General features: G+C 38.2%; 1 protein-coding gene across 1 annotated transcript in view; it reads left to right on the top strand.

Annotated features, from left to right (window-relative positions):
- Positions 1–13,831, top strand: part of SORBS2 (sorbin and SH3 domain containing 2) — a 114,133-nt gene that overhangs the window by 97,700 nt on the left and 2,602 nt on the right. Inside the window, 7 exon segments of the mRNA XM_088524655.1 lie at positions 18–146; positions 852–1,055; positions 4,452–5,246; positions 6,302–6,364; positions 6,366–6,503; positions 8,922–9,029; positions 12,379–12,428. Of these exon segments, the coding sequence (XP_088380781.1) occupies positions 18–146; positions 852–1,055; positions 4,452–5,246; positions 6,302–6,364; positions 6,366–6,503; positions 8,922–9,029; positions 12,379–12,428 (1,487 nt within the window).

The raw sequence follows: 13,831 nt of genomic DNA, 5'->3' as shown, positions 1-13,831 counted from the left end.
GACCTTTTTTTTTGTAGAAGCTTTCTCCCCCAGAAAAAGCACAACCTGCCAGGCCACCTCCCCCCGCACAGATTGGAGAGATTGGAGAAGCTATTGCCAAATACAATTTCAGTGCAGACACAAATGTGGAGTTATCGCTCAGAAAGGTACTGTTTCAGAACCATGATAGGGATTTTATACAGAAAAAGAAACAGTTTTAGGGGCATTTTTTATGGGTGTATCAGTCTTTGCAAATATTTAGATTTTTATAAGGTTTTTGCATTTTGTCTATCTTGTTAGTAACATTACTGCACATGAGAATGTTTAATTTGAGGCTAGTAGGACCAAGGATATTATTAGAGAGCTTTATTATTATTAAATTATCATATATTTAATTTTAATTATAGGTTTTTTAATGAATAATTGTATCAGTTGTTCTGTAATTTAATTTTATCTTGAAATAAGACTAAGAATACAGTTTATTGATGCTGATCTTGAGCCTGATCTGGCACTCATTGGTGTGTGTGTGTGTATTTTCCATTCATAAGAGATTGATGAATCCCAAAGTCATCCAAAAATCAGGAAGTGGAATTCAAAGGATTAGGAATAGTGTGCGGTTTTTGTCTTTTTTAATATCCCTATTTATGCTTATTGTAGTATTCACAGTCTTGACAGCCAGGTCTTGTGCACTGGGTTTCTCTTCTGCTGCCCTGCTAAGGGTGATTTTAGGGCACTCAATAAATCCATGAAAATGGAGAAGATCCTCAAAATTAATGGGAAGTAGCACTGCAGGGAAAATATAACTATATATTAAGATTCAAAAATAAACTTTGACCCAGCTTCCCATAATTTCTTTTTGTAATGCATTTCAGGGAGACAGAGTAATTCTTCTTAAGCGAGTTGATCAAAACTGGTATGAAGGCAGAATACCAGGAACCAACAGACAAGGCATCTTCCCTGTTTCCTATGTAGAAGTCATCAAAAAGAATGCATCAAAAAGCACTGACGACTACCCTGATCCTCCAATACCCCAGAGCTATTCTAGTGACAGAATACATCATTTAAGTTCAACTAAGGTGAGCAAAACTTTTTATTATTTATTATTTTGCTATTATCCCTTAAGTTAAGAAGGACTTGGGTTTTTTTTTGTTAAAATGACGAAGTGTAACTTAGGTACTAAGTGCACTAGATATATTTGCTGAATACATAGAATTGTTTTGCAGACTTGTCATTTTAATAGCAGAAGGTCTGTTTTGTCAAGATTTTTCTCTCCTTTTTTCATTAGCTATTACATTATTGAGAGTAGGGCTGAACAAAATTTGTGCAGACAAAAATTAGCTCACAAAGCAAAACTTAATTTGGGCGACTTGGACAACATTTGAGCATCATAGGTATGTCCAGCAGACTCTTCATCATCCAGTGTGAAAACAGTCTCGTAACATACTTGTTCTGCAGTCCCATTAGCATGCAAACACTTAGGGCAGGTAATCTGCCCAGGGATAGCTTGCCAATACTAGTTCCAAAAGTAAAGGAGAAAAACTAATGATCCTGCTGGGCCTTTCCTTTTTTTCTTTCCCATTCACACTCTTGGGGAGATTCTTGGTGTAAGATAAGTTCTTTGGAGTGATATGACAGCAGTGACAGCATTGTCACATTCAGCAGTAAGGCAAATGTCATCACATTGTCAACAAGTTTGGATTCAAAATTATAATTTTTCTCACCACATGGCTGCAGCAGTTTCTGAATTCTTCTTCTTCCTATAGCCATCACAAATCATACTAGATAATACTAGAGAGGATTCCTACATTATGCTTTATCATTCATTCACATGATTTCATGGTCATCTAACTCAGGAAATATAACTACTTCATCAGTGGCAGAAACTAGGAAAATTTCTGCATGCAAACTACAATTAGCGTTCATGCAGTACCACCTGAGGCTTCTGAATTGTAAAGAGGAGAAATTTTTCCAGATCTTCTCTTTACATTTGTTATTTCCTCTTTCCAACATTTGTATTTTCCAGCTGTGTATTTTGTGTGTAGCCTGTCAACTTTTTATCCTGCATTTAATTTGAAAATATTGCTGTGTAAAAACAATTAGCCGCTTGTGATCACTGCCAGAACAGGTCTTTCTGTCTTTCCCAAATATTCCATAATGCTATAAGGAGCCACGGCTCCTTATGTTTCCATGCCAACAAAATTGTTGAAATGAAATAGCAATCCCTGTAATAACTTTGAATGGAAAAGAGTGAAATCAGGAGGAACATGAAGACTCCCAAAGATATATATGAAGTGTTGCCCAGAAATTTCCTTAGATAAGTCATCTTTGTTTATAATGAAAAATATTAAAAAAAAAAAAAAAAAAAAAGAAAAGAAAAATCAGAAGATAAGCCTGAAATGCAAAGCCTTACACTGTGCAAGCTGTAAGAACTCCAGAGCAGTTTAGGGGCCAAACTTACTCCAAGGCCACTGTCATCGAGGACAGTGAGCGTGTGGCTGCAGGATCCCTAAATATGCTCCATGGTCGTGTCCACGTGCTCCACAGGTGCTGGACACCGGAGGAAGCAGTGACCAGCTTTGACCTCACCTTGAGTCTAGGAAGAGACACACATAGTCTTTTGCAATGAGTTGCCATCATCACAGTAGATGTTACTGGCCTGCATTTTCCCAGCATCGGGTATTTTTTAAATGATGATAGAGTAACCTCCAATTACTTAGCAGCAGCAGGAAACTTTTGTAAATAATTGGGTGTCTAATGTATCTGTTCTGGTAAGAGAGAAAGGGAGGAAAAAGCCCCTCTGTAAAAAGGGGAGCCTGTGTGGGGTCACATGCTTCTAGCCTAAGTGAAAAAAACAATGTCACTGCAGTTCCTGAACAGAGTCCTTGTTCCCAATTCAGCAGTGTTTGGAAATGGTAACACCCTGCAAGATGACATCTTGTTCCTTTAGCAGTCCTGAAAGTTTTCTGCAGTTTCCCACAATTACTGCTGTCATTTCTTTGCCTACTATTTTATTCCTATTTGGGCAGAGGGCTAGCATGTAAAGTTCTGTATCACTTCCTACTATTAGAGCAATTGTGCTAAACTCCACTGATCTAATAGCAACAAAAAATAAATTGGCAATTTATGTCAAAGAGCAAGCTTTGCTCTACTGAATGTGGACCATAACATCTATGACTTCAGCTCTAATGCAGCTTGTAGCCATGGCAAATTGAAAATGGGAACATCTCCTGGCCAGTATTGTAACCTAAAAACCACAGGCTGTAGGCAGTTGCTCAAGAGAAAAGATGAAGAGAAAAAGATTATTAGCTAGAACAGGCTACTGTTTTACCAGACTGCACTGTATCAGTGTGTATGCTTTGGCACAGAGGATTTCTGTAGGTTTAACTTTAAAGTAAAGCTATCTGCCTCTAGGAAGCTCCAGGAGAAGGTAAGTTACCTAATCTTCTTCCCATTCTGTACTGTTGATTTAGCTTTCTGAAGTTATTGTCCCAGTCTAGAGCCATACCTAAAATCTGAAGTAGTCCAGATAACAGAGAGATGTGCACCTAATTATTTGGGATAATTTTAATAATGAGATCAAAATATTTTCTGCTCAACTTTAATTTTGAAGATTAATAGTTACAAAAATACAATTTCAGTATTTACTGAAGCAATGGATATCTACTGATGCTGTGTACGTATGACTCACCAGTCTTTCATTCTTACAAAAGGACATTTCTTTTACCAGAAGGATACTTCAATCAATGTTATGTAACGGTACTCAAAATACACTGCTGTTATACTGTGCTGTCGCTATTTTAAAAGCATTGTTGGCTGCCTACATTCATTTGGAATTGAATGTGTCTTTCACAAACACTGATGTCATTTTGAACTAACAGTTACTTCTAAAGAAAAATGCATTCTGTAGCTATTTGTGCCATGATAAAAGTATGCAATGTATTTAAGATGTTTCTTAAACATGTACTCAGAAAAAGTGCAAATATTAACAGTAGGATAATGAGAAATCACCCCAGTTATAGCTTAAAAAACTACTCAATAACACAGGGCAATTCTGTTATTCTCAAAATAACAATACTGGTATTCTCAAAATAATAGTAATGATTTGGGGAAAACTATACTAATTTCAGTTCTATGATTTAATAACTTGTGACAAGCTTACTACAAGAGCGCCATAGATAACATAACTCCAGCAGATCAAATGCAGGTTGCCCTCATGAATGTAATGATTCAGATCTGTCTTGGTGTTTGACATTTAAGCTGCAAGCCAGAACCTGATACAGTTTCACTTTTAGAATATCTTTTCTGCTGTTCTGATTCATGTACTAATGATTTCAGACACTCGTGCTGACTGAAATGATACTCTACAATCCAAACAGCAGGGATTTTTCTTTCCCAGGCTCCTCGTGTCTTAGGTCTGTCATACTTATCTATTTATTTAAATGCGTATTCCCATGCGTTTCTTATTTTTAAAGTTGCCTTCTCAAGCACTGCCCCCACTTCCCAGATACCGTTCCTCCTCTTGGTCACATGCTGATCAAAACTTCCTGCAGGCTGCTACTAGTGACCGGTTTTCACGGACTCTTGACTTTTCGCCTTCACGCGTGTGCACCTCACCTCCTCCTCCACCAGTTCCAGACACTTTTCTTTGTGATGCAGAAGAACTCAGTTCCTTCACCTTAACAGCGTCCCGACTTGCAGCAATTGCCCCAAATAATTTCATTCACCACATTAAGGATGATCGTTTTATTCCACATACAGAGGTCCCTCTCAACTCTCCTGTAGTTCTTCCTCAGCCCTTTCTCTTACCTATGTCTGTGTCATCTTTAGCCAGCTCATCTCATGACACAGCACATAACTGTGTAAGCAGCAATACCAAACCAAGAAATGAGAAAGACTTGCAAGGGATACGTGGCTCTTCAGTTACCAAAGTAACTAGAGATTTGTCAGATACTGCAGGAGAACATGACCGTGTTGGCACCATTTCTGATGTCCCTCTGCCACATAAAGGTGGCTCCATTCCCAGAGTGTTAGATGCAGCGGCTGAACATGAAGAGGAAATCAGTACAGGAAACCTGTCAGTTAACATAGGGGATCAGTCAAAGCCTCAAGAATCAGACTTCTGCAGAGAAGCACAAGACACAACAGAAACATTACCACGTCTCTATATAGAGGAGGATCAGAGACATGACAATCTAGAATTTCCAGTAGGAAGCAGAGGAGACACGGTGGCTTATGATGAAGGATATGCATCACCAAATACTGATAAGGTATTTTGATGTCACGTGGCTTCTGTGTTCCTATAATTTTTTTCTCTGTGTTTGTGTTATGCACAGCTTTATTTTTATAACAGTGCATTGGATAAAGATTGTCAGGGTTAGGCCAAGTGTCAAACCCTGCACATCTCGGGAAGGAGAGGTAAACACCACTGTAAGCTCCGTGGTGTCCTGCTTCTGCTGCTCCCTTCCTCTGCCTCTGACCCTGTCAGCTACTATCGAAACTCCAATGGGAAGAGCCAGGGAACCATTCTCCTTGCTGGCCTAGTATGTGCCACCCCTTCCAAGGTGCGAGGCCTCAGCAAGCAAATCCTGTTAGCACTTTTCAGAGGGAGGGAGAGACGTGTCTCCCACAGAGACCCAGTAGTTCACACCTCACATGTGTCAGTTCAGCAGCTGATATATTTATGATCGATTCTGTTATGAGAATGTCTATTAATAACAGATTAGATGGATTATAGTTGGCAGTTGAAGAAATGCTTCTCCCTACAGCCCTCCCCAGTCCCTCTTTTGGACAGCACAGCACTGAACTAAGCCAAACGTGTGCTAGCTGCTAAATGCCACTACACTGCTACAAACCATGTGTGGTTTCTAAGCAGAGTTTTAAAACACATTTTTGCTGTCCAGCGTTTATTTCAACAGTTGGACTGTTCAGGCAATTAATTTGCTTGGCACATACAAATAGCTAAATCAAATAGAATAATACATGTCCAGGCAGAACATGAAACCAGTTTCAATTGCAAAGATCTTGCAGGGCTCCTGTACCTTTACTTGAGTGGAAGAGCAGCAAATCAGTGTATTCTCTGAAGACAAGGACTGTGAGAAGCCAAGAGAAAATAATAAAAACAGAAATCCAGGGCCATTGATAGCAACTTGTGTTGCGTTCTGAGGGCAGGATTTTCTCCAAAAATAGTAGGCTGACTAAAAATAAAAGTAGTATTAAATTTCTGACTCTTCATGTTAGTTGCATGACTCCTCACAGTGCATTAAATGTCCTTCACAGCTGAGTTTACTACACGCTTGCTCCCCCTTTTTCTTAAATGTTTAAGCCAGCCCTTCTTTCTAGGGAGGTGGAGGGAGGATCAGGAAGGTCTGGGCCTCCTTTACACCTTTTCTTCTAATCATGCATTTCACTCTGCCAAGGCACCAGCTCCTCACTCTGTTCCTACATCCCTGTCTGCTGCTTCCCCCTCACCTCTTCTCCTTTTTGAACTCTCACACCAGCAGGAGAAAGACTCACCACCGTTGAAGGTAAACTCCCCATTTGGAATATGGCTTGCTGCAAGTCTATGTTTAATAAGGCTAACACTGAGTTTGATCTTTTCGGATATATTGTCTCCATTACTAATACTGAATAACGTAAGCACATGGAATATTGTGATAGGCTTTCTTCAAATGAAAAATGAGGGAAAACTTAAAACCATTATATACAACGAAATAACTTTCAGAGATACTACTAATAGGACACGTCATCAACTCAACTCGTCCTCTACCAGGCCTTCACTCCTAACTGTTACTTAATTCAAGGAAACAGAACCTCATTCAAGCACATGAACCTTAGTGACATTTGTACTTTAAAAGCATTTTGAGTTTCAAGATAACGTTTAGGCAAAGTAACACACTAAATACCAATCCTGTTAGCCAAGGACTGAACAAGGATTATTGCCTCTTCACAGCCACAATTCGTATCAACATTGCAACTCTGGGCCAAGGAAAAAATAATAATCTTGAGAGAGACAAATCAATTTCTAGGTAGACAGAGTGAATTCCCAGTGGAGCTTAGACCCAAACTGAATTTCTGTTTCTAGAGGGACAGTTCCAGATTTCAAGCAGGTCGCTTTTTTGTGAAAAGGAAAGCAAGCTCTGTAAAAAGCATGAAAGATTATCAAAAATAATCCTCAATATGTAGCAAAAACACATGCTTCTTGAAAAATATACCATACAAAATTGTGTGTTAATGCAAAACGCATATGTAGTAGACATAAAGAAATCTTAAGAATCACCATTTTGGTGGCTTTTTCCTAAGGAAGGAAAAGATGTAAAGGTTCTTGACATTATGAATTTATCATGGACTAGGAATGTTTTATCCTTCTTTTTTGTAGTAAAACAAACTGTTGTATCTGTTTCTGAAATTCTGAATAATTAGCTGTGCAGTTCTTTTGAGGGTGTTCTTAATCTAATCAAAAAAATTCACAAAATCTCATCTAGCAAAAAAGTACCGAAAGCCCTTAAGTGATCCTGATGTTCCCTGTCCTTGTTTGAGCAAGGCATGGCAATCCAGGATGAAAATGAATACAATCACTGGCTCCTTCGCGGGTCCTGGGGAACCTCAGCGCCAGGTGTGTTGTTCTCTGTTGGCCATGGTGGGAGCAAAGGCGCACAGGTAACCAAGGGACATGGCTGAGGCCATCTGCGTACACTAGAGCCTGGGTACTGAGAAGAACTAGAGGTCCGGGGTTTTCTATTATACAGTTCTATTTAGCTATTAATTCTCTATTTTTCAACACATTTTCAAAGCAAAGAAAATCCCATTCCGATTATTTCTGAAGCCTGGGGAACAGTTTCCTCTCTAAGTTTAATGAATATAGACCATTCCTATTCCTTTCTGCTTGTGCATGTTGTCCACTAACTACTTTATGATAAAGTCATGATTAAAATCTCATCACAACTATTAGAACAGAAAGAACATGAGAGACATTTCCAAGACTTGGCTATCACAACTGAAAAGGAAGTTGTTCAGAGAGCTCTTAAAATTAAACTGTAAAATGATATCTTGTTTCTTTTTGTTATTGTAAAAAAGTGTATTTAGATATATTCCAACTACACATACATATGTATACACATACATGCATACATACACATACTTATGTACATGTATGTGTAGTTGGAAATTGCTCAAACCTAAAGCATGCCTCTGGACAGTAATGGGGAGTTGCACCCTCCTCTGTGATGGCAGGAGTGACGTGCAATGTTTTCCTGCCTCTTTGTCCGCTGCCTTGGTTTTCCTTTCCTTTTTCCTTCACCCTCCCTGCTCCTAAAAGGGGCTTGTTCTTTTCTATTGGCATATTGCAAATAGTCACAAAATCCAAAGAAGAGTTTTCCAATCTCAGCACTCCCTATTTGGCTCACATCTCCTTAAGTGCTGACTTTTGTCAAACACTTAGCTGGTTTAACAGTGGTGTTAACAAAACTGGATTTTTTTTTTAAAGTACTTTCCATCAAGTACTAAAACATGTATTTAGAAGGTGAATAAAGTTTGGTGTCTTTTTAGCAGATATGAACTACAACAGTTATCATTGGTACTTTTAAGACACCTACGGTCTTTCACCCTTTTGCTCTTGTGCTTTCTGCATTATTAACTAACTGGGTTGCATCAGTGGATACATTTGCCATGGTAGTTTTTACACCAAATGCACTGAGTGTGATTAATCTTTTAACAGTACAAGTGTATGTGGCAGAGCAGCAAACCCTTGGAAAGACAAAAGATACTGCTGCAACAATGAAAATGCCATGTCCTAACAGCACTACTCTTTACTTGCGCTTGTAACACGCTTGCCTGTCGTTACCAAGAAAAGCATGTCCAGTGTGCACATAGGAGTGAAGCAGCAGAAATCCCGTGGTGCTTCTTACTGAAGCTATCAGCTGACTCCGTTTTTATGATTTCTCTAGGCTGATTTAAAGAGAGAGATATTTGTTATGGGTAAACCTCCTCGTAGCCCTCTGATGACTAAGAGATCCTACAGCTCCCCTGTCAGAGGTCACAGCTATTCCCACAGGGTATGGCTCTGTATGCCCAGTGTGCATAACAGCGTTTCCATATAAAAGCAGCTCCGTGTCCAGTCCTTCAGCATTCTGCTTTTGTCCCAGTGTCTGAACACTATCAATATACCTTGTTTTGCTCCTGTTGTGCTTCCATGCTATGTCTCAGTAAAGCCAACAGTGTGTGCCAAAATGTATGTTACAATTCTGTAAATGTATTGTATATCTGCAGTACTACATAGTATTTCCAGTGCTAGAAAAGCATTATGAGGTCAATTCTTTATATGATTTTGCCTTTTTTTTTTCCCTAAATGGATCCTCTTGTTTCAAAGTATTTCTAGTTTATTAAAACTATCCGGTAGTTAAAGACTTATAATTCATTGCATGTACACAGGCTTTTGCAAAGCTACATTCTTGTTTTTTTAATGCATGTCCTTCTTTTCAAAATATTTTGTTGCTATGGTAATCTCTGTTGTATTCACTTGCCACTGCCCTTTTTCTCCAAACGCTGCTATTCCAGACTGTCATGCCCCTCAGCCTTTCCTTTCACAGCAGCCTGAAACTGTAACAATTCCGTAATACAATAACAAGCCTGAAGTTTAGGCTATAGCATTTGTATGTGTTTACCTCAAAAGTCTTATGCAAAAATATGCAAGAAGATCTTTATGAAAGTAAGAGTGTATCGCTATAGTTTACTTTCACTTTGGTACTAAATTATTTTCTGCATTTCTTTCTTAACTTTTGGCCCTTAAAACATAACAGGACAAAATATTTTCCATGTAGTCACTGCTGATTTAGGGGTATTGTCTTACTGTTTGCTCCCTTTTTAAAATGTTTTCTTTAAAATAAGCATTTTTTTCTAACTCTCAAAGACCTGTAAATTTTTTGGCAGGCTTTTGTTTGCTACCAGGTATGAGAGGGCACTGTTTTCTCCATCACTTAGCAAATTCAGTGCTAGGCAGGCCAGGATTCATGTATTCACCATCACAACCAGAGAAATACCGAGGCGGTACAAGAACGGGAATAAGCCCTGTTTTAGTTTTGCATGGATGGCAGATGTTACTTCAAATGATCAGTATCCACCAGTACTTCAGGGGAACTGTATGGATCCATATTAACTGCCTCCATCAAATTGATTACAAAACTACAGAGTCCCGCTGTACACACAAAATGTTCAGGAACATAAAAGGTTGTTCTACATGAACACACTATTATCATGCGGGGGAAAAAAAAAAAAAGAAAAAAAAAAAGAAGGAAAGCGTGCAATGGGGACCATGCTCCACTAAGCATTTTGGAGGTAGGACCCTAAAATCCTAAGATTCCTACCTAGCAAACATGAACTGAGCTCAGGAACTGAACGATATTTGACGTTAGAAATCCTAAGCACCAAAGTTTCCATGGGGGGAGACATTTCATGGTTATCTCCTCAGCACAGTTAACCAAGACTTGCAATAGTCCCTTTCCAGCCACTACCACTTTGTGCAGGAGTGAGAGCTTAGAAGGAAAAGATGATGTGGAGAAGGCTTCTTGATATGAGCTGGGATAGTATCTAGGCATGAATTCAGATGAAGAGAATGCTGCAGGGTCTCACTGTTTAGACACAGCACAGGCAATTCTACTCTGGATCTCCCAGATTCTAATTTTGCCATTTTTCTCTGTAGCTATAACATGAAGTTGAAAATCTTCACTCACTTTGACTTTCTATCATCTGTCTACTGTTAATAACAGTACTTAGCTAGCAATAAAACATTTCATATTTTAATTGTAAATTATTTGTTTAATTGTATAATATTGACCTATCCTGTTTCTTCTCAACACGATACATGTTCAAAGCATTAAGTCATTTGTAATACCGCTTAGGATGTTGACTTTCACTGTTTGCAAGAAGATCCGTAGCCTCGGTTGAGTTCTCTGGTATCTTTGACTATCTTTGGCATTAGCTCAGTTACAGACCTGATGAAAGATCAGCAGAGAATAAGGTCAGATTTGAATCCAAACACCAAGCAATCTGCCCAGTGAAATATTTTGTTCTTACTTGACAAGCCAACTGCTGAAGGATGTCTACCAGGAACTGAACTGTCTGAAAGACACTAGGAGATAGTCAAAAGGTTAAAAAAAGAAGCAAACAAACAAACAAAAGAACACTTTCCAAAACTTTCCTAGTTCTCATTAATAAAAAATTTTGCTGTTCACCAGCTCGCATCATTAAGCGCTCTACCATTTTTAAAAGTATATTCTACAGACTGTAAAGGTGAAGTGGAGAATATTCAGTGTTGTCTGAAACATCATTAAAAGAATTTAAATACCTCAACTGGGAATGCTGGGGGGAAAAAAGCAACATATTGCATTTTAATATTTAATTTCCACGGTTAGTTATCATGGCCTTTTCTCATGGAAGACTGCATCATTTTTAAGCGTAACCTGAAGCAAAATTTACTGGAGTAGTCCAAGAAAAGACAAAGTGTAGAGCAGTAAGACAAATTCCATGGCATCAAGATCAGGTTGCAGTTCTTAGTTCGTGAAAAGCAAAAGAAGTGGTATGTGTTCTGCTTGAGCTACACGCTGCCAGAGCGGATGCAGTTCTCAGTGTCTCGTACGACTGGGGGGCATCCTCGGGCAGCAAGGAATGCAGTCCCCACCCAGAGGGGCTCCTGCAGGCAGCTGCTCCGCTGTTCTTTCTAATGGGTGTTAGTCAATGGCTTTCTAAGCAGGACAGGCTTTCCCTAGGACGTTAATATGTTTCATTTCTGTCACTACCAGATTTCTGAGATGTTAGTGATGGTGTTCAATTAAGAATGAAAACAGTTCTTTTCCTAACTGTGCACTGGAAATACATACCCTTTTTTTCCTCTTAAGTAAAAGTGTTAATTGTTTTCACACAATTACATGTGTTCTTTCAAAAATTTTCTGCTCTTTGCCTCCCAACAGCCTGCATGACTTTGTGCTCCCCCTTCAGATCAAACAGTATCAATTACAGCATAGCATGATACACCTGCCAAGTTAATACTTTCTGTGGGTAATATAGATTGGCATGTTGTTTGTCTATGGATATTCTAAACTCTGCCATTAAGTATAGCAGATTTTATTTCTGTATTAGTGAAGAGGTAGTAGGGTCTATGCTGAGTTTTTACTATCATACAAATAGATTAAGTACAATTTTGTTTTAGTCTTTGTTATATTGTCCAAAAATCTTACCTTTAAGCCTGCAAGGTTCTGTTGCCTGCCTTGTCTCATAAGAATGTTGTAGGGGTTGTTGGCTTTACACAGCGTAGAATATGAGCTCTCAAGAGACGGTGTCAGGCCGCTATCCAGCTACTTGAAATTCAAACTATATATCTTTATCACATTTCAAATCATTTCATTTCAGCCACAGCGCCCTGTGTTTGCTCATGAAAACATACACACTGGGGGGGAACCGTAAGTATACTTCTTGTCTACTAAACCAAATACCTAACATTTAAACAATAGCCGTTACCTCTTCAAATAATTTGTTAATCTGCCAAGTACAATCATGAAGAGATTTAGAGAATCACAGATAACTGCATGACGTAGGAAGATATTTAAGGAGGCCCCAGAGCCTAAAGCCTGGGCATCATCATCGTGATGTGCATCCACTGTAGGCAAAAAGTAACGTGTGACTTTTTGATCTGCTCATTATTAGTTTCCAGTAAAATGCCAGTTAAAGATTTAATGTTAATTCAGATCATCTACTTCACTGACTTGGTACAAATTATTCAGAAACAGTTATGGATGGTAATTGAAAAATAAATGGATAATGTTGCAAAAGTAGATGCATGGAAACCTCAAAAATTGAGAAGAACAAAATAAACACTTGACATAAAATAAGTAATGGTATTTGGGTGCTTACTACGTAAGTACAGGGCAAAATTTTTGGTCTCACTTCCTTTATCATTGCAATCAATAGCCATCCTTGAACTAGCCTCGGTGCTCTGGAATCAGCCCTACTGGCTGAAATCTCCTAAGTGTAATTAAGGTTTATTTAGAATTTTGGCTGTTAGTCACTTAAAGAAATGTCAAGGGAGAAGGGCAAAGGAGGAATTAGACCACAGATAATAGTTAATGAAAATTAGATGTTTTGGTTTTGATCTCACAAAAAATTTCTCTCAAGCTTCTGTCCAGTGCCTTTGGACATACTGAAGTTTCCACTTCTATTTTTGTAGGCATAATTATCCAAATAATTTTGTTCAACATAGTCTCAAACTAGTATATGATTGAACTAATTTATGTCTAAACAACTAAATAGAAATATATTTAAATTGCCAACCAACCCTTCTTTGGTTGGTCAGCATTGCAAATGGCAGTTTGCATGTTTAAAAAAAAAAAAAAGTATTATCAGAGATTGAAGTGCCTAGGAAAGGATTAGATGGAAATAACTTAGATTTCTGAAGTAAAAACAGTGCTAATAAGGCAATTCTCATTGTTGTATTTTAATAACTAATTTATGACACATTGCACCTGTAGCTCCTATATGTAGTTAGATTTAAGTTAGACTTCTCAGATTTGGGGAGGTAACTGCCAGTTATGAGAACCTGAGTTATAAGTTGCATTTTCTTTCAAACAGTCTCTTGTTTCTCAAAACCAGCAACATGAAAAATAAGCATCTTTTATTCAAGAGAATCATCATTACACTGAGCTTAGTATGGGCTATGATCTATAAGTTTACAAGGGGATTTTCAGGATCAGGAATTTATTATATAAAGAAAAGTCTTGTTAAAGCAAATTAAAACTTGCCTAATGAAACAGAGCCAATTCAAATATTCTGTACCAAACTGTTTGATCAAAGAAAAAAAAAATGTTTT

This window comes from Tinamus guttatus, unplaced genomic scaffold (assembly GCF_059628265.1).
Source record: "Tinamus guttatus ecotype Peru unplaced genomic scaffold, ASM5962826v1 Tinamus_guttatus_pri_ptg000213l, whole genome shotgun sequence".
Taxonomy (NCBI): Eukaryota; Metazoa; Chordata; class Aves; order Tinamiformes; family Tinamidae; genus Tinamus; species Tinamus guttatus.
This window is presented reverse-complemented; position numbering and strand designations above follow the sequence as displayed.